Below are 20482 nucleotides of genomic sequence, written 5' to 3'. Positions count from 1 at the left end.
ACATTAATCTCTCTAGTCTCTTGGACCTGGATCAATGAATTATTCACTATTGATTACCGGGGTTTATATATACATAATATTTCAATCTGCCGTTCTGTCCAACTAGACGATGTTGTCGAATTGAGCACGTACGGCAGACTTGTGGAGAAACAAGCTTATGTTGGGTAGTTCCAACATCTAAGTTAGTGTCATTAGCCACTTCAGTTGCTCTAGTATAGTCCATCTTCTTTATAGTTAAATAATCGATTGGTCCTTTATTAGTGTATTTAAACTATTCTATATAGAGTTAGAAGTCCTCCTTATATATGAGTTGAACTGACAGTTGAATGAACACGTACACATGTTCATTCATCCTCCTAAGATCTTTAGTGCTGTATTGTACATCTGTGTTTATCGCGTAGCCATTTACATTGTAGTGAGAAATTTTCACCAACCACTTGGAAGATTGTTCTAGACCTTCTTTCCATTAGTAAGTGATCTATTAGTTCTGGACTCAAAGTGTCATAAACACTTAGTTCTGTCACATACACTACAATAATTCTGACACACCCCCGTAAAGACATATTTCAATAATCTTTTTAACTGATTGTCGATATAGAACTTGATGGACTATGAAATTCTCCTGGGTCAGTTATCGTAAGAATATCTTTGGGAGTCAGTTTGTTTTGCATCGAAGATCTTAGTTTCTTAAAGTCTTCACAACTAACCGGTTTGGTTAAAACATCAGCAATGTTATCAGTGCCAGCAATTTTATATATTAGTAAGTCATCTGCTCGTATCCGTTCTTCGAGTTTAGCTAGTTTCAAATCCAGGAATCTATCTCTTCTGTTGGAGTTATAATTGTTCTTTAGATATTGAATACTAGGTTTGCTGTCTGTAATGGAAATGACAGTTGGATCTTTTTGTAGGTTCATTTCTTCTAAAATCTTTTTTAGATAATATGCCTCTTTAGATCCTTCATAGATAGCGTCCAGTTCAGCTTCAGTAGATGAGTTTCTGACAGCTGAGGAGGCTCTTGAAATGACTTTGTAGAGGTTCTCTCCATACCATAACATTATGCCCATTCTGGACTTCATGTCATGTTCCGTACCCAGTGAGGCATCAGATAGCAGAGTTATGGCCGGGTTATCAGTGGTTTCTCTTGTGAACACAATTTTTTCTGACTTAGTTTGGAAAATATAGTTCATAAGTTTATCAGCCATGTAAAAAACGTTGTCTGCTGGAAAGTTCACACTCCTGGCCAGTTTATTGGCAGCGAACTCTATATCATATCTACATCTAGATCTAATATAGTTAATCACGCCATTTATCTTCTGCAGTTCATTGATCTTTTTAGATCTTGTTTTAGTGTCCATAGAATCAATGTTTTTGATGTTGTGTTCATAGGATGAAACATGTGGAATAGAAGTAGTTTTAATATGACTAATTTTATCAAGCCAATCATTTTCAATACTTTCAATGTAAGATTGCAATGATAGGCTGATTTTACCTTCATCAATATTATAATCAAGGTCCATTCCTAGTACATCTGTACGTAGAATGCCTTGATTCATTTTTCCAATAATTTTAAGCTCAAATCTGTTTCTTAAGGTGGAACCAAACTCGTCTAGAAGTTCCTGACTTTTAGCAGCTATGACACAGTCATCTACATATACAGCTATCATGATGCTATAATCGTGATTTCTGAATATACCTGGCGTATGTCTGGAGTCATCCAGATCAATACTGTTCAGGAATTTTTTTAGATGCTCATTCCATTCCTTAGGACTTTGTTTTAAACCGTAAAGTGCCTTTTTTAACGGTGTCACAAATCTCCTATCGTGTGGAAGTGGAACATATATCTCCTCCCGTAAATCAGCATACAAAAATGCATGATTTATATCTAAAGTCTGTATCCACATCTTACGGTTATTGGCTATCATCAGGAACAATTTCAAAGTATCAATTTGAAGAAGATCTGTATGATAGTTACTGTAGGTGGCTTCCGTTTGTTTGTCCCCTCGGCAAACAATACGAGCTTTATGAGTCCCATCACGCTTCACCGTAAATATAGTCTGAAGAGGTATAATTCGGTTAGCTGGGACTTGATTTCTAGGAATGGAGATTGATGTGTCAAAAACTTGCATCTTCAAAAGATTTTGTAGTTCTTTCTCAAATGCTTCCGAAAAGAGTTTTCGTTCTCGAACGTCTGTATTATTGGTGATAGCAGTCTTAAAATATAAAGTTCTAATTTTATTGACTGCTTGTACAGAACGTAACTTGATTTTTTTCTTCTGTTCCTCCGCTGCTTCAAATTCCTCAAGATCCAAGGTGGTAAGTTCACGTTTCCGAGACTTTAATGGACGTCTAGTGATTGAAGCAAATTCTTTGAGAAACAGCTTTGTCCTTCTCTGTTTCATGGCTTCGGTGCTGGGAAACTTGTCCGAATTCTTATTATCGAAACGGTTGATTAACAGCAGCTCTTGATCAGAGACATTTTTAACGGGCTCACTTTCTGCGACACTGTCTGGCAAAATATCAATATGTGAAGTTGCAGTAGCAGTGTCCTTTGGTAAAGTAGACATATGAGCTTCGTGGACAGAATGGTTGTCTGAAGTATTCGTAGGTGTCCTGTTCCAATGTAGGTTCTTTGACCTCCTCATCGGCGGTCGACGAGCGAGTGTGGTCAGAAACCTTTTGGTTGTCATGAATATTTATAGTATCCAGACCATAGACAGTGTCTTCTTGAATATTGGGCGGAATTTTATACTGAGTGTCATTTTCAATCCCTTGATAATAGTAATGTCATCAGCATTACTGGGTTCAGCCTCAATTTCAAGAGCATCTTCTGATGTGACTTCATTTGTGTCATCGTTATCAGGAACGATTTCACTTAAGACCTTATTTGGATCTATGAAATCACCGTTTACTTCAGAATTAGCCAATATATAACTCATAGTACTAATGACTTTTCGAGTTTGTGGTAGATAGAACAAGTAACCAAAGGAATTTGGATCCTTACACAAGGTTATGGCTGGTATACCTTGATTGGTTAACTTGTTGTTTGTTTGATTTTTTACGAACGCATGCGCACCGAACGGTAAGAAGGAATTAAATCGAATTTGTTCATTCTTTCCTGATAATGTGGTCATTGGACTACAATTTAACTTCTTAGTCATGAACAAATTCCTGATTCTAGCAGCTGCAAGAGCTGCATATTTCCAGAGTGCCCAAGGAAGATCACTGTTATGCATTAATGTTCTAATATCATTGTTCATAATACCAATGAATCTTTCTGCACGAGCGTTGGAAGCATGGTCGTTTGTATCGGTAAGCATTAATTTAATACCTTTCTCCGATACATATGTTTTTAGAGAATCATTAGTAAATTCAGATCCTCTATCAACAATAAGCTCTTTTACAATTCGATCATATTGCTTTTCGATGTACTGTATATTATTTTTGATTTGCAGAGAAATGGTTTCTTTATTTTTATTCGTATGTGTGGATACTAGTAAAAATCTTGAAACATTATCTACCATCAATAATAAGTAGTTATCAACTTTTGCAAGGTTCTTTCCTAAAGGACCACGAATATCTAAGCTCCAGGATTGTCCTGGTTGCATTTGTTCGTAGTGTTTATTCATGGAGTCCTTGATATGATCATGCTGTTTCATTTTTGCTTGAGCACATTGCTCACAGTAAAAATTGATCAGCTCTGATTTTTTTAAGTGATTTTGTTAACATCTGAAAAAGCATTATTTTCAATATTGTGAACTATGACATCTACAGGAAGATGATTTGATCTTTCATGTGCTTCATGTATAGTCACAGTTTTATATTAAGCTTGTCGAAGGTTTAATCCATCTTATGGATGACGCCTTCGTTAATTTTTCCGAAGTCCTATTATCTTTGGAAGATAATAGTAAATCATTAGACTTTATCCAGGTAGTATTGGCTACGTTATGTATTTTAATACTAATGCTGTCATTCTTTAGATTTTTGTAATCTTCGGTAATTATAAAACCAAGTGTTTTGCGAAGGCCAATGGCTGACAGAACTGTTGCATCTTCATCTGGACAGTAGTAAACAGGAATGTATTGATATTTTCCGTTATTATCCATTCTAACTCTTAAGGACCCCTGTCCAATGATCTGCAGATTGCTTGAAGATCCGACACCAGAATATTCAGGGATTGTTGTTAATTTTCTATAATTGAAAATTAATCCCTTTTTATTGGTGAAGTTAATCCCAGATCCTGAATCAATTACTGTATCCACAGCTGATTTTAATTGATTCTTCTTTGTGGATATTTTCGTTTGTACTGGATTTCTCTGTACCTTTTTTACAATAGGCCTAAGAGTTTCTGGATTTTTAGAGTTAGATTTGGCTTCTTCTCGTTCAGATGAATAAAATTGCTTTATTTGTTCATGAAATTCAAAAGCATCCTCTGCGTGTTTTTTAATAATTCCTAGATATTGAGTAGGAGTTATTTTTGATAGATCAATAGGTACTGCATTAATTCGTTGCAATACTTGATTGTTAATCCTATTGATAATCAAATTGAAGATTTCCATCTTATTGGTGTCAATGAATTCTTCAATTCCAACTAATTTATTCAATAAATTTAGTTGTAAAGCCAAATTATTGGATTTCTCAGTGATTGACACTTGTTTCCATAATTTTTGGCGTTTGGCAAAGTTAAGTTTTCTTAAGAAAATTCTCTTAACTTCGTTTAAGATTTCAATGGAACTATTCTCCATGAAGATAAAGTCATATATATCTTCACACTTGATATTTTCCTTGAGTTGACCCTTTATGAATTGATCTTCTACAGGGTCAATTATTGTAGATTCTGGCAATTCATTTAAATTATCTAAATTGTAATAATTTAGGAATTTAACGAATTCCTTGATCCACAACGGAAGGTCCTCAATATTGATTAGTTTAAATTCAATATTAAGTGGAAGGTAATTCTTATTGATAACAACTTCTTTACCATTTAATGTCTTGAACATTAATGATCCATTGTTCATCAAGTTAGTTTGTTGATTACCTTCTTCCTTGTTACTGCCGTTTGTTACAGTATTATTAATGGACGTTCTTGTATGAGCAGTGGTTCTGTTATTTAACAGTCCTTCTCTATCAATGATTTTCGTCCTTAATTTTTCTATGTTCAGCTCAAGACCTTTTTCTTCCTCTTCCAGCTTAGTGATTTTGCTTAAATAGTCACCAGCTTCGATTGAGTTAAGAAATTCGTCATGCTTCATCATAGTCTTTTCGTATAAGCCCTCTAGGGTGCTTAAACGATTTTTAAATGTTCTAATGAAAACATCTGTGTTCTCATTAGGAATCTCAATATTTGATTGAAGGGTTTCCTTTACAACCTGAGAACTCGAATGGTCGTTATATATACATAATATTTCAATCTGTGGAGAAACAAGCTTATGTTGGTTAGTTCCAACATCTAAGTTAGTGTCATTAGCCACTTCAGTTTGCTCTAGTATAGTCCATCTTCTTTATAGTTAAATATCGATTGGTCCTTTATTAGTGTATTTAAACTATTCTATATAGAGTTAGAAGCCCTCCTTATATATGAGTTGAACTGACAGTTGAATGAACACGTACACATGTTCATTCATCCTCCTAAGATCTTTAGTGCTGTATTGTACATCTGTGTTTATCGCGTAGCCATTTCCATTGTAGTGAGAAATTTTCACCTACCACTTGGAAGATTGTTCTAGACCTTCTTTCCATTAGTAAGTGATCTATTAGTTCTGGACACAAAGTGTCATAAACACTTAGTTCTGTCACATACACTACAATAATTCTGACACAATCTACCGTTCTGTCCAACGAGACGACGTCGTCGAGTTGAACACGTACGGCAGGCTGATGGTTCTACAGTACTATTTATGCATTAGAAATTCTGCTATTACATTCTTGCAGGCACTATTGTTTCAGGTTTGCAACAATAGTCTCGTATAGAGGTAATATCTGGTATCGTATAGTCACTTATACGACCAGTGTCATTTCCAACACAACTATTTGCACAATTTCTAACAACAGTGATAGATATTATCTTCATTTAATGCTTAACTATTCACAAGACATAAATTAATAGCGCAAGTGGTTTAGTGGTAAAATCCAACGTTGCCATCGTTGGGCCCCCGGTTCGATTCCGGGCTTGCGCACTTAAGTTTTTCATTTTTTTTGCAAAATTTAGACAATGCAGCTGTCAGTAAATAGCAAAGACATTTTATAGGCAACATGTTTATATTTTTGTTTTCCAATGGCTAAAAGCAATAAAGTGATTATTGCGTCTCATTCAACTTGCAATATTTTGAACTTTAAACCATAATTTTTAGTGCTGTCAGTTCAATTGATAAAGATTATTAGCAGTAAATAATATTATATAAAGGAAATGAGTACCCATTAGCAAGATAATTGTAGTTTATGAAATTAGATCATAATTTGAATTTCAGAATTTGTTCATATATAAAAGGTGATAAGTTAAACATATATAACTAAAATGATACATTGTTTAACACACTTTTGACCTTATCCTTATTTCATTGTAGAGAGCCTCCATCTAAAAAAGTGTAGCGAAATATGAATATAGATCAATTAACCAATCCTGAACCACTTCCAACATCTAACTTAAAACTAGATGATACCACATCAATTGAATACAATAAAGTAAAATTAAAGGAGTTGGAACTTACTGCTGTGCAGGCATTAGTGCTGTTAGATGGTTTTAAAATCTCGAAAGCCAAGCTTAGAACTTTAGCTGAATTTCCACTGAAACAGAATGTTTGTAATGGTATTCTACCTTATCCGAATAAGAATACAAATACAAATTATGCTAGGATAAGAATAAATGAAACAACTTCGTTAAATGTTTCAACGGCTAGTACCAAAGTTCAAAAGTCTCCTAGAGTTTCAAAGAAAAAAGGAATCCCTTCCAAATCTAATAAAAATAGAAATTATAATGGAGGTTGTGTACATTGTGGTGTTACTGAGACTGTAGAATGGAGGAAGGGTCCACAAGGAAATCACACACTTTGTAACTCATGCGGTTTATTTTATAGGAGACTACTCGGTTTCACTTCATATGATGAAACTATCATGATATTCAAAGAACGATACAAAAATAATCCAACTGATCGTAGAATACCAGTTCATATTCGTAGGAAAAGCAAGAATGTAAGGTTTCAAAATTAAATTTATCTCTATATCAATGAATTCATTAAATATTGTGCAGTCATCACGTACAAAAATAGTTGGTAAAAATATTATATCAATGCCTTTTTAATATAATATATATTATTATTAAATAAAGCTAATTTTATAGCAATGAACTTTTATAGAATCCTTTGAATGATTACTGTCACTACACAATGTGACATTTAAATGTCACTGGAAAGAGGAACAAAATCAACTTCTGTAATTCCGGGTAATAATAACGTATCTTAGGCAAATTGAATCGAAAAGAAAAAGAGACCAAAAACATAAGAAATTGTAAATTGTTCTAAATCTAGATCAAGAGTATAATCTGTTTAGATTAATTGAATAAGTAAAGTTATCAAACAACATTACATTATTTCATTAAATAATCAGCACTTTTATATTCGGCTTTCAATTATTTATGAACCTACAAACTCTAAAAAGAATTGACCCTAAACAATAAGAACAAAAGATATACATATATTTATTAATATATCACTCGATCATTATATTCTGAATTCAATTGTTTTTTTTTTGATTTTTATATTGATCATTTTTTCCACAGTTATAGCACATTAATTGAATTTAACATCTATTTAACATGTCTGAATTAAATCTTGCAGGCAGTCCTTCGTTGATTGGTGAGTCGATTAGGAGCGTAGAGGACTCTAATAATCCCGACTACAACACAGCAGTCGACGCATCTTCTCAAATTAACAAGATTACAGGTTCCACTCTAATTAAGCAATTAAATAAACATTCTAATGATGGTTTAACTACAAAAGATACTTCATATACCTCTGTTGAGGACTTAAATCGTGAAGGTGCTTTATTGACAGACGAAATGGATATGGATCGAATTGTAAACGTTACTTCAGAATTGAAAATTGATGACAAAGAAGACGATGAAAAAAGATTAGCTTTGCTAAAGAAAAAAAAGGAATTAAGAGAGCGGATGTATGGTGAAAATTCAAAGATATCAAATAATGGTTCCAGTCCGTACCTCTCTATGTCTCCTTCTTTAAGTAATGCAAACTCTTTAGTAACATCGACTGATCCCATTGATGACCAAATGAATACAATAATCAATGATGCAAAACACTCAAATATAAAAAAAAGTGAATCAGAATCAGAATCAGAATCGGAGAAGACTATTAGAAACTCTTATGGAGAATTTATTAAGAAGGAAACAAATAAACCTCATTTAGCTAGAGGTGATTCATACCAAAGTAGTGTAATTCAGGAGGAATCAAATGGTCAAGAAAGTAAATCACCTGAAAGATTAGGAAGGACGTTTAATAGGTATTCCTCAACCGAATATTTGAGATCTTTATCTAACTCTTTAAGTAGAGATGTCAAAAATACAAGATCCTCTTTCTCTGAATCATCATCCACTTCTGATCCAAGACTTTTTAGTACTAATAATTATTCCATCTCCCAAATGGATTTACAAAATGCTCCTCATATTATAAAAGAAGAAGAATTGGAGGCTGGAGATATACAGGCGAGGCATCTCTAGCCCCCCGGAACATAATGAAGAAGTCATAGATGACTCCCAAGATCAATTGATTGAAAATACAATTGCAAATAATCATATACCAGGATATGTACAAGGTGTAGCAAAATCATCTCAAAAAAAGAAGAAGAAAAAGAATAAGAAGAAAGCGATAAATAGCAGTTTACTCGATGATCAATTAGATAGCATAATGAGTTCCAGCCAAGCCATCTCTCATGAAAATTCAGCCACTCGTTTAGAGTCGTTAATGGATGGTATAGAGAATTTTTTGAATGATGGTGAAATAGTTATAGATTATACTAATGCAGAATCGACAAATATTCTGAACCATCAAGATAAGAAACTTAGCGAACAGTTAATTGCTGGGGAAATTTATTCAACGGATCACCTTCGAAAAAGGTCACCTCAGCATTCTGAGGATAACCTAAATGCTTTCGAAGGAGAGAACAAACCAGCGATGGAAACAACTAAACCAGTTCATGAAGTTGAAACTTATGCGATAGTAAACTCAATATCAGAAACAGCTAACAATGAAGAAAATAGTATTGCAGGAGCTGAGGCACTTGGATATGATACTGTTAAATCAAACACTGAAGTATCTGGTGTTGAAAGAACTCAAGTTAGATCTGAAAACGTTCAAGTTGAGATTGAAGAACCTCAAGCTGAACTTGAAAAACCTGAGATTAAAGAAACTCAAGTTGAAGGACCTGTAGTTGAAGTTGAAGAACCTCAAGTTGAAGAATCTGAAGCTGTAGTCGAAGCACTCCAAGTAAAAGAAGCTCAAGTTGAAGTTGAAACACCCCAATTAGAAGAAATGCAAGTTGAAACTCAAACTGAAATTGAGGAACCTGAATCTGAACCTGAAGGACCCAAGGTTAAAGAACCTCAAGTTGAAGGACCTGCAGTTGAAGTTGAACAACCTCAAGTAGAAGAAACTCAAACTGAAATTGAGGAACCTGAATCTGAACTTGAAGGACCCGAGGTTAAAGAACCTCAAGTTGAAGAACCTGCAGTTGAAGTTGAAGCACCTCAAGTTGAAGGGCCTGCAGTTGAAGTTGAAGAACCTCAAGTTGAAGATCCTGAAGCTGTAGTCGAAGTGCCTCAAGTCGAAGAACCTGCAGTTGAAGTTGAAGAAACTCACGTTGAAACTCAAGTTGAAGAAACTCATACTGAAGTTGAAAAACCTCAAATTGAAGATTCTAAAGAGGAGGACGTTATCGATGAAGACACTAAATCCCAGAAGTCAGAGATTGGCGATGATAGTGCTAATAAGCCTGCCGTCCATGGAACCATATCTGATTTGTTAGAACCTGAAATCCCTGGAACTACAATGCCTGAGGCCGTCGAACCTGGTAGTGAACAAGATATAGCCACCGAAATCGAAGTTAGTGAATCCAAAACTACAGAGCAAAACTTTGAAGAATCAAACATTGAGCCGATTGTTGCAGCTAAAGATTCCAAGATAGAAGATGAAATTTTGGATTTAATGGGTACTAGTTCAAACACATTAAACGATATTATCACTGAAGAAAAATCCACAAAACCAATCACTAATAGCGAAAGTATTATTAATTCACTCCTTGATGATACAGATGCTCTATTAAAAGATTTGGAATTTGTTGACGACAGTGAGATAAATGACATGTTGCTAGCGTTAGATAATAATAATACCAGCACCACTAGCAAGAGCATTACTGTTGTTGAGAAAGAAACTCCAACCACATCGGATGCCAGCAAAGTAATCAAACAAAGTGAAATAAGAAAAGAAAACATGAAACTACCGATATATATATATACTTCCTTAGCAGGAGGAGGTTTCCACATGATACCGCGTACGAACAGACTTGCCACGATCTTGACTGCCAATCAAGTTGAATTCACATACCGAGATCTAGGAACAGACGATGAAGCACGTAAAGTTTGGAAACGCTACAGTAAAGGTAGAATGTTACCTGGCATAGTAAGAGGCAAAGATGATCTTATTGGTAATTACCTTGACATTGAGGAAGCAAACGAGGACTATAAACTGCTCGAATTATTATACGACACCATATAAACCATGTTACATGATAACTACTATTCTTAGCTGCGCTGCCATTTTATAATATAATTTTTAACCATATATTAATCTATTCACCAACACAAAAATTATGCAAAGCACAAATTGATCTGAACTATTCATTTCTTGTATTAACCGTTTGAACATGTGTATATTGCCCATGATTATAGCATCATAATCGTTATTATCTTAAATAGCGTGCAGAGATCTGTACGCACCGACCTTCTCCATGTCCCCTCATACGTAGGATTCTCAGAGACTCACACATTTACTCGCACACATACAGTTCCCAGGCACTTATTCAGAAGAAATTGCCTGCTACAGGTGGTACAAGGCAACCAGCCACGATTCCTCGAGACCATGAACTACGCTTATTTCTCTTACACCCACAAACCTTCTTTCCTTTTTCTTCCTCTTTAGGCAATGTCGTCCCTTTGTGTTCCTCGAGACAATTTCAAAATGTTAGGAAATGACATAGTTAGCAATTTTTCAAAATATGGATAAGTTGCAGCTTCCAATCGACCCCTCCCCCTACCCGCTCATAAAACAATAAAGGTTATCATTTTATAAGAGCAATAACTTTAGTTCAATTGATTACAATCCTCAATATTAAACTGATATATTAATATAAGAATTGGTTTGTATGGATTTATATTTTTAGGAGAGAAAGAGAAGAGTCTTGTAAAATTAAGGTTAATTATTTATCTTATCGCATTTAAAGATAAAATCAATTACTATCGAAGACGTTTCTATCAGGATAGAAATATTTTAAGAACAATTTATACGTTTGAGTTGGCTAATTTTTACTTATTTAACGAGAAAAAGAATGGGTCGTGATCTAGAAAATCAGTTGCTTTTTGAAGTAGCTACTGAAGTAGCAAATAAGGTGGGTGGTATATATTCGGTTTTGAAATCGAAAGCATTGGTCACTATTGCTCAATATCATGATAACTATACTTTGATTGGCCCTTTGAACAGAGCTACTTATCAAACTGAGGTGGAAGAACTTGATTGGGAAAATATGCATTCTCATGATTCAGACTCAACAGCTTCCATTAAGAAAGTTTTAATAAGGATGAGTGAAAGGGGTGTTCGCTTTGTGTATGGTAATTGGTTGATAGAAGGTTCTCCAAAAGTAATCTTATTTGAATTGAATTCTCTTTCAGGTTATTTGAATGAATGGAAGGCGGACCTTTGGAATTTGGTCGGTATTCCTTCTCCTGAAAATGACAATGAGACTAATGATGCAATTTTGCTTGGTTATGTTGTGACTTGGTTTTTAGGGGAATTGGCATATATAAATGAGAGCGATACAATTATTGCACATTTCCACGAATGGTTGGCAGGTGTGGCATTACCCTTGTGTAGAAAAAGGAGAATAGACGTTGTCACCATCTTTACTACACATGCAACTTTATTAGGAAGATATTTGTGTGCTTCAGGGGATGTTGATTTCTATAATAATTTACAAAACTTTGATGTCGACCACGAGGCAGGCAAATATGGCATTTATCATCGTTACTGTATCGAAAGAGCAGCCGCTCATAGTGCCGATGTTTTTACTACTGTGTCGCATATCACTGCTTTAGAAGCTGAACATTTATTAAAAAGAAAACCTGATGGGATATTACCAAATGGTTTAAACGTAAAGAAGTTCCAAGCTTATCATGAGTTTCAAAACCTTCATGCTTTGAAGAAAGAAAAGATAAATGATTTTGTTAAAGGACATTTCCATGGTTCTTTGGATTTTGAAATTGATGATACTTTATATTTTTTCATTGCTGGTAGATATGAATACAAAAATAAAGGTGTTGACATGTATATTGAAGCCTTAGCAAGATTGAATTATAGATTGAAAGTTTCTGGTTGTAAGAAAACTGTCGTTGCTTTTATAATCATGCCTGCCAAAAACAATTCTTTCACTGTAGAAGCGTTGAGAGGCCAAGCAGTTGTCAAATCGTTAGAAAATACCGTAAATGAAGTAACAGAGCTTATTGGTAAAAGAATTTTTGATCATGCCTTGAAATATCCACATATGGGCATTACGACAGAGTTACCAACAACTTTAGAAGATTTATTGACGGATTCTGATAAAATTTTATTGAAAAAGAGAACCTTAAACTTAAGAAGGGCTGATGGAGAACTACCTCCTGTGGTTACTCATAATATGGCAGATAATTCTAGTGATCCTGTTTTAAACAAAATTAGAAGTGTTCAGTTATTTAATAATTCCAGTGATAGAGTTAAAATGATTTTCCATCCCGAATTTTTAAATGCAAACAATCCAATACTAGGCCTTGATTATGATGAGTTTGTTCGTGGTTGTCATTTAGGTGTTTTCCCTTCATATTATGAACCTTGGGGGTATACACCGGCAGAATGTACCGTTATGGGTGTTCCCTCTATAACTACAAACGTATCTGGATTTGGCGCGTACATGGAAGACTTAATAGAAGCGAACCAGGCTAAAGATTATGGTATATATATTGTTGATCGTCGTTTTAAGAATCCAGAAGAAAGTATTGAACAACTAGTTGACTATATAGAAGATTTTGTAAACAAAAATAGAAGACAAAGAATTAACCAAAGAAATAGAACAGAGCGACTAAGTGATCTTTTGGATTGGAAGAGAATGGGCTTAGAATACATTAAAGCTCGTCAATTAGCATTATTTAGAGCCTATCCTGATGAATTTAAAAATCAAATATCGCAATCGACCAAGATGACGGAAGACTCTAATTTAGATTCAATGACTGGAGAAACAAAATTCAAAATTTCTAGACCTTTAAGCGTTCCAGGATCTCCCAAGAATAGTGTGATCAAAACACCGAATGGAAACAATGACATAAGAACAGTATTTATGACGCCAGGTGATTTGGGAACGTTGCAGGATGCAAACAATGCCGATGATTACTTCCATTTAGGTTTAAATGATGATGATGATGATGATGGATCGACATATTAAAATAAAAATCAATGAAAAAACAGTGTTGGAGCACAAAAATCTTTTTATTTAACGAAGAAGATTCTCATATTAGTTCAACATTTTTACAGTATAATAATATACATATAACCAAGAACAAATTATTATATCTATATGGCTATAAACATGTTATAGTTAAACGTATTCAACGAAATTCAATCAATTTGTGAAGGAAACGTATCGATTAGAAAATGTGAAAGAAAAACCAAATACCTACTGTTAACTAATATATATATATATATATATATATTCAACTATCTTTACCTTGTTGACTTTAACAAAAACGTCATTGTCACTACTAGTATTTCAACATTTTTCAAGATTTATCACCTTATGAAAATTTTTAGGGTTTCTTGAATATTTAAAGTTTCGAAAAACATACAGGAGGCGTTGTTCTTGACAGAAAGCATATTCAAAAGTAACTGAGTATAACTTCTTTTGTAATTGATAAAATCTTCAAACATATGTTAACTTTAGTATCAATATAAGACTAGTTTACAAAATATTACCCGTGTGTGTACATTTAATTAAAATTAATCTTAATTTGATATTGTAAAAAGTACATTAACGCATTTTATTCAATCACAGTAAGTGTGCTATAAACCTTCAACCCTATTGACATAAAATTTATTAAAATCAATCCAGAATACACAAATACAATAACTATGGTTGATAAAAGTGAAATTCAAGAGCCAACTCCTATTGAAGGGCATAAAGTTGCAAAGTTCCTACAAAAAATAAGTGGCCAACCTTCATCCTACATTAATAAAGAAGATTATATTTTTGGTAAGACTCTAGGTGCAGGTTCGTTCGGTGTAGTGAGACAAGCTAGACGTATATCAACAGGAGAAGATGTTGCTGTCAAAATCTTATTGAAGAAAGCTTTGCAAGGCAATGAAGTTCATTTACAAATGCTATATGATGAATTATCAATATTACAAAGATTACACCATCCACATATTGTTGCATTCAAGGATTGGTTTGAATCTAAAGATAAATTTTATATCGTTACCCAATTAGCCACTGGTGGTGAATTGTTTGATAGAATTTTAGCTAGAGGTAAGTTTACAGAAAATGATGCTGTTAAAATTATTTATCAATTATTAGATGCTGTTAAATATATTCATTCGCAAAATGTCGTCCATAGAGATTTGAAGCCTGAGAATATATTATATGTTAATAACAGTGATAATTCTGATTTGGTTATCGCTGATTTTGGTATCGCTAAACAATTGAAAAATAACGATGACATGATTTTTAAAGCAGCTGGTTCTTTAGGCTACGTCGCTCCAGAAGTGTTGACTGTCAATGGCCACGGAAAGGCTTGTGACATCTGGTCGCTAGGTGTTATTACCTATACACTTTTAAGTGGTTATAGTGCGTTCATTGCTGAATCCGTTGAAGGTTTCTTAGAAGAATGTACTTCATCCACCTATCCAGTAACTTTTCATAGACCTTATTGGGACAAAATCTCTGATGAAGCCAAAAAATTTATTTTATCAGCATTAACAATTGAACCTGAAGAGAGACCAACTGCTGAGCAATTATTATCTCATCCATGGATCACAAGCACAATGAGTCATGACGCTGACTTATTACCATCTGTGCGTGAAGGATTCGACGCACGTAAAAAATTCCGTGAGGCTGTTGAAATTGTTAAGTTAAACAACAGAATCAAGAAGCTAAGAGAAACTTATTGTGTTGGAGATGAAACAGAAAGTGATATTGAATTGAATAGTGGACAAACATCACTTCAATCTTTAGTTAATGCAACTAATAAATTAAACTTGTCATCCGATTCAAAAAGTACAATGAGTGAGGAACAAAAGAGGAAACTAAAATCTACTCTAACTCAGAACACATTTGCTCAGCTTGTGGTGGCTGCGGCAAATAATAAGGAGAAACTTAAGCAATACGATAATGAATTAGAAAGAAAACAATCAGAAACCCCATAAATTTGTAATTGTGGCAAATGATTCTTTTAATATTGTTTTTTGTATAAAATGATATCTTGAAGTCAACGAATAAAAATTAATCTTTTAATGTCAAGGTGCGGATTATGCATCTAATGTAATGTTACAAAATACATAAATTGAAATTTTAGATTAATATTACATTTGTTTATTGGAGGAATCTTAAAAGAAATTCTACTAATATTAGCATACTTTAAATAATTGTAATTTCCAAACACGTATAACTCTAAATATAATAAGACTATTCTCTACGGTATTTTTTATTTGCTCTTGGATATTCATCCTCATCGTTATCCTCATCGTTATCTCTCTCATCATCTTCATCAAAATCACTGTCATTATATGTTATACGTCTTTGAATTCTTCTCAAAGTTCTTTTACCGGATTTCATGCCTGCATATTCTTTTTTCAATTGTTCAAATGCATGCAATATGTGGTAGAGCCTTTTCAAGTAATCTTGTAACTGTTTCAATTTTCTTCTGGAAGCATTGAATCTTGATTCCTTAGGAAGTGGTTTTTTATTGATAGTAGGATCCAAGTTTTCAGGCTCTTCATTTTTAACATCAGTCTCAACATTTTCAGGTTCAGGTTCTTTTGCTTCTGGAATTGCTTGCAGATTTTCTGATGTATTGTTTTCAACTTCTTCTTTCACTTTCTTTTTAGGTTTCTCAACCGGAGATGCAATTTTATAATCTAAGAAATCGATAAACTCAAGTAGAGTATTTGAATCTTGACACATTTCATACCAATAAACTTTACCTTTTTTAGCCCTAGGTTTACCCATATCTGAAATTAATGTAGGAGTATCATGATAAAGTAGCTTAAATTGACTACTTAATGCCTGTCCAAAATTTTCAAATAAATAATGCGTATCATATTTACCATCGTTAAATTTATCAAGTAAATTTTCTAGGCTTCTTAAGTCGGTATATGTTGACACACTTACTGGTGAATCAGAATATGAATGTAATCTTGGAATGTAAAAATCACCTACTTGTGGTATTCTTGAGATGAAAAATTCTTGAGATCTTAATTTATATAATTCATCTTCATAAGGATCTGATAGAGGATTATCATGAAGTTCACCTTTGAATAATTTGGTCCAATTGTCATAGTTTTCTATAATACTTTTCTTTTTCTCCTCAGCTGTTAGTGAAGAATATGATGCCTTAATATGATTCAAAATTTCCATTTTTTTGGCAAAATCCTCATTCTTCCCTTCAGCAATTTGCTTCTTTACATGTTTTCTTTTACTTCGGACTTCCATTCTAATTTCCATAATTTCACAAAGTCTTTGGAATTGCAACATAGTAGTTTTAGAACCCTCTAAGAAATACCTTGGGACATGTTGAGTTTGAATACCAAATGTAGGGTCTTTTTTGAAATGTGACAGAAAATGGATTTCATTGTGTACTTTTGGAGAATTGGCAGAACACCAATCAACTAAAGCTCTGAACAGAATGATTCTGTCATTAGGGTATAATGCTAGGATGCCGATCTTTTCAATATCTGGAACAAATAGAGGGTTATCTTCCTCATCGATTGGAGCAAGCTTCTGCCATTCATATATATTTTCTGTTAAAATTAAAGGATTTTTAGGGTCTACAGGAATAGTGTCATCATTCTCAAACATTTTAGACTTTGGCTTTGAAATATCATCGCCTTCATTGATTTGTTTTCTCCATTCTTGTGGATAACCCCAGTCAAGAGATGTTTCCCTTAATTTTTCAATATATTTTGCATAAACTTTTTTAGAAGTTTGTAAATCTGCTAAACTGGCAACCGGGTTGTGTTCTCTGCTTCTATCACTATCCGAAGAATCGAACAATAATCTTAATAATGATAAAAATACTAAATTCATTTTATCCTGGCAAGCAATGACTTCCTTCACGCTGATATAATCTTGATATAGTAGTTTTTTATTATCAAATTCCATGCCAATATCTTGTGGAGTAACGGGGTATAAATCCAAACCAATTTCAAAATCCTGAAATGACAAATTTAGCAATTCATTATCAAAAAAAATATAGAACTTATTGATAAAAGACATTAGTTTCATAACGTCACCTGCATATGGAACTGCCATTAAATTTGGATTCTTAAATCTTGAAATAACACTGTGTGCATTCTTAAAATCTAGTGTCGATAACGGCAACATTGGGGTCCAATTTTCAGTATTTACAGGTGGTATATAATCTAACGATGCTTCTTTAACCTTAACATTCTTATCAATTTTACCACCAGCAATGGTTGGATTTTTCTTAATGGCTTTCAATTGCAGTAGTTTTTTCTTGTTCTTCTCTTTCTCCTTCTCTTTAGCCTTTTTAGCTTTCTCTTTTTCTTTCTGCTTCAGTTTTTGTTTCTTCAATCTTTCTTTCTCTTTCTCTTTCTTAACAATTAACATTTGCTTCTCTTTTTCCAAAGCTTTCTGCTTAAGTTTTGCTTTCTGTTTAGCTTTAGCATTAGAAATCCTTCTCCTTTCAGCGGCTTCTGCAGCATTCCTTTCTTCAGTTTCTGTTGCTTTATCAATTAATACTCTAGGTTTGGGTGTACGAGTAGAACGTCTTAGTCCAAAACCACTATCACTTACAATAGAAGTGTCAGCTAAATTTTCGTTCTCTTTATTTGAGACATCCTCATGGACAGTAGGAACTTCTTCATCAGACATTGTACTATAATATATATATATATATATTACTTTTTGTTTTTAGTTAAATATACTTATGTTCTATAACTCATCCAATCACCACTCAACTACTTGATAACCAAGTACTAAAACAAAAAAATAAAATAAAATACTTCCAAACTTTGATCGCTTTTATATGTCGATGGGAGATCAATTGGAATATCAATAATATAACCTTGGACTCTCTCTGTGTTAGTATTAATTGAGGAATGAAAAACAATGAACAGTTGGAAAATTGTTCAGCAATTAAATTAAATTATAAAGACAGTTTATTCTTGAAACTTTTCATAAATTTGATTTATTCATCACTTATTCTGATATTAAGCTTAAGCAAATAACGCGTCGTTCACTATGAGAATCAGTGGAAATACGATAGTTATTATGCGTAACAATAATTAAAAAAGTTAATGTCTCCCGGGGGCGAGTCGAACGCCCGATCTCAAGATTACTTTGTTATCACATTACAGTCTTGCGCCTTAAACCAACTTGGCTACCGAGAGGATATTTTGTAGTCTAACTTCGAAATTTATAATTACTAACAATATTATTCGGGGAATATCTGGTCAAATCATAATACCATAGATATTCATGTTGTTGGAAACGTCACTGGTCGTATAAGTGACTATACGATACCAGATATTACCTCTATACGAGACTATTGTTGCAAAGCTGAAACAATAGTGCCTGCAAGAATGTAATAGCAGAATTTCTAATGCATAAATAGTACTGTAGAACCATCAGTCTGCCGTACGTGTTCAACTCGACGACGTCGTCTCGAGTGGACACAACGGTAGATTGAAATAGTATGTATATATAAACCCCGGTTATCAATAGCTAATGATTCATTGATCCCGGTCCAAGAGACCAGAGAGATTAATCTAATTATAGAGTATATAATTTAACTACATTTTAATATATTAAAGCAATGAATTCAACTATTGAGCAGAGATATGTTATACTGAACTATATAAATATCCGATGAGCCTGGGACTGTGCATGTGGATTGACGATCAGATGATGTAGATTATAAGGAAAATGTATGTTGAACTCCTAACTTGCAGATTATGATATTAACATGGTAGTGCTCCGGAAATGAAGTCATGGCATTGTCATTTAACTCTATATGAACATATTGCATTTCTGATGGCACGTCTTGTAATTGTGTGGGACAATTCATTTTAACAGTTCATTTGTATATTCATAATCCTCAGCATTACCTCAAATTGACCATCTCTTTTGGTAGCATTATCAACAGAATGCGAATTATTAATTTAAGTTTCAAAGACAAGCAATTCGTTTTGTTATGCTTATTAACACCTTTCAATTGTAGCCTTGAAAATGATGCAACGTTTAGTTCATACATGATCGATTGTTTTAAGGATTAATAAAATTCGAATTATACAATTTTAACCATTTATTCCAAGCCATCTAAATATGATAATCTTTCCAATAGCACTTCTTTTGAAATTTCTTGCAATTCACCACCAATAAACATTTCATCCATCGTCATGTATGCTTTATAGAAATTAAATACAATGTCTAATTCACAGACGTTTCCAAAAAACGCATCCAAAACTTCAACAAACAGATGTATATTTGATAAATGAATGGCTTCTTCATCTTTAGTATCAATTCCCATTACAAAATATAAACCTGCGTATCTTTTATAAACCAATTTCGTCTTTTCAGTAAAAGATTCAATAAAATTACTTTGATTCTTATGATCTCGAGAAGATAACAACTTATAAATAGACGAAATGTATGCTTGCGTATCTTCATTTTTCTCTAATTGTTCATACCATCTCACTAACCGTACAACGCCTTGTTTATTGAAGCAAAGAATAAATTGAATACCCATACTGTAGGAATAGATAGTTATCTGTTGAATACCAAAAACTTAATGGTTGGCTCCAATTGCACCGTAAAAAATCTCAATATACAGTACTTTTACTGAATTTGAGTATTCTAAAATTATTAATATGATTATCTTAATGTCTCTATATGCTTATTTACAGAAACAATATTTTAAATCATTAATATCAATCATTGTATCTGAAGA

The 20482-nt window shown here is 33.4% G+C and overlaps 10 protein-coding genes and 2 non-coding genes across 12 annotated transcripts; 6 read left to right on the top strand and 6 right to left on the bottom strand.

The window, feature by feature from the left end:
- Positions 1 to 578: 578 nt before the first annotated feature.
- TPHA0O01190 (uncharacterized protein) lies at positions 579 to 2687 on the bottom strand (the record flags this gene model as incomplete). The annotated part of the gene is made up of 1 exon (XM_003688474.1): positions 579 to 2687. The coding sequence occupies one exon, from the start codon at positions 2685 to 2687 to the stop codon at positions 579 to 581; it is 2109 nt and encodes a 702-aa protein (XP_003688522.1).
- Positions 2688 to 2693: 6 nt separating this feature from the next.
- TPHA0O01180 (uncharacterized protein) lies at positions 2694 to 3656 on the bottom strand (the record flags this gene model as incomplete). The annotated part of the gene is made up of 1 exon (XM_003688473.1): positions 2694 to 3656. The coding sequence occupies one exon, from the start codon at positions 3654 to 3656 to the stop codon at positions 2694 to 2696; it is 963 nt and encodes a 320-aa protein (XP_003688521.1).
- A 159-nt stretch (positions 3657 to 3815) lies between these two features.
- Positions 3816 to 5252, bottom strand: TPHA0O01170 (uncharacterized protein; the record flags this gene model as incomplete). Its single annotated transcript, XM_003688472.1, has 1 exon — positions 3816 to 5252. The coding sequence occupies one exon, from the start codon at positions 5250 to 5252 to the stop codon at positions 3816 to 3818; it is 1437 nt and encodes a 478-aa protein (XP_003688520.1).
- An 850-nt stretch (positions 5253 to 6102) lies between these two features.
- On the top strand, positions 6103 to 6173 carry TPHA0Otrna9G. The gene has a single exon. It is a non-coding gene; the product is annotated as a tRNA-Gly (tRNA).
- Positions 6174 to 6591: 418 nt separating this feature from the next.
- TPHA0O01160 (GATA-type transcription factor) lies at positions 6592 to 7203 on the top strand (the record flags this gene model as incomplete). The annotated part of the gene is made up of 1 exon (XM_003688471.1): positions 6592 to 7203. One exon carries the CDS (start codon positions 6592 to 6594, stop codon positions 7201 to 7203), a length of 612 nt encoding a protein of 203 aa, XP_003688519.1.
- Positions 7204 to 7807: 604 nt separating this feature from the next.
- On the top strand, positions 7808 to 8725 carry TPHA0O01150 (uncharacterized protein; the record flags this gene model as incomplete). Its single annotated transcript, XM_003688470.1, has 1 exon — positions 7808 to 8725. One exon carries the CDS (start codon positions 7808 to 7810, stop codon positions 8723 to 8725), a length of 918 nt encoding a protein of 305 aa, XP_003688518.1.
- A 187-nt stretch (positions 8726 to 8912) lies between these two features.
- Positions 8913 to 10778, top strand: AIP5 (Aip5p; the record flags this gene model as incomplete). The annotated part of the gene is made up of 1 exon (XM_003688469.1): positions 8913 to 10778. The coding sequence occupies one exon, from the start codon at positions 8913 to 8915 to the stop codon at positions 10776 to 10778; it is 1866 nt and encodes a 621-aa protein (XP_003688517.1).
- An 829-nt stretch (positions 10779 to 11607) lies between these two features.
- Positions 11608 to 13746, top strand: GSY1 (glycogen (starch) synthase GSY1; the record flags this gene model as incomplete). The annotated part of the gene is made up of 1 exon (XM_003688468.1): positions 11608 to 13746. One exon carries the CDS (start codon positions 11608 to 11610, stop codon positions 13744 to 13746), a length of 2139 nt encoding a protein of 712 aa, XP_003688516.1.
- Positions 13747 to 14429: 683 nt separating this feature from the next.
- Positions 14430 to 15719, top strand: CMK1 (calmodulin-dependent protein kinase CMK1; the record flags this gene model as incomplete). The annotated part of the gene is made up of 1 exon (XM_003688467.1): positions 14430 to 15719. The coding sequence occupies one exon, from the start codon at positions 14430 to 14432 to the stop codon at positions 15717 to 15719; it is 1290 nt and encodes a 429-aa protein (XP_003688515.1).
- Positions 15720 to 15978: 259 nt separating this feature from the next.
- IOC3 (Ioc3p) lies at positions 15979 to 18405 on the bottom strand (the record flags this gene model as incomplete). The annotated part of the gene is made up of 1 exon (XM_003688466.1): positions 15979 to 18405. One exon carries the CDS (start codon positions 18403 to 18405, stop codon positions 15979 to 15981), a length of 2427 nt encoding a protein of 808 aa, XP_003688514.1.
- A 428-nt stretch (positions 18406 to 18833) lies between these two features.
- TPHA0Otrna4Y lies at positions 18834 to 18923 on the bottom strand. The gene is given in 2 exon segments: positions 18834 to 18870; positions 18884 to 18923. It is a non-coding gene; the product is annotated as a tRNA-Tyr (tRNA).
- A 914-nt stretch (positions 18924 to 19837) lies between these two features.
- Positions 19838 to 20281, bottom strand: APS2 (Aps2p; the record flags this gene model as incomplete). The annotated part of the gene is made up of 1 exon (XM_003688465.1): positions 19838 to 20281. One exon carries the CDS (start codon positions 20279 to 20281, stop codon positions 19838 to 19840), a length of 444 nt encoding a protein of 147 aa, XP_003688513.1.
- Positions 20282 to 20482: the final 201 nt, after the last annotated feature.

Source organism: Tetrapisispora phaffii, chromosome 15 (genome assembly GCF_000236905.1).
Source record: "Tetrapisispora phaffii CBS 4417 chromosome 15, complete genome".
NCBI lineage: Eukaryota > Fungi > Ascomycota > Saccharomycetes > Saccharomycetales > Saccharomycetaceae > Tetrapisispora > Tetrapisispora phaffii.
Note: the sequence above shows the minus strand (reverse complement) of the source record. Positions and strands in the feature narration are given on the sequence as shown.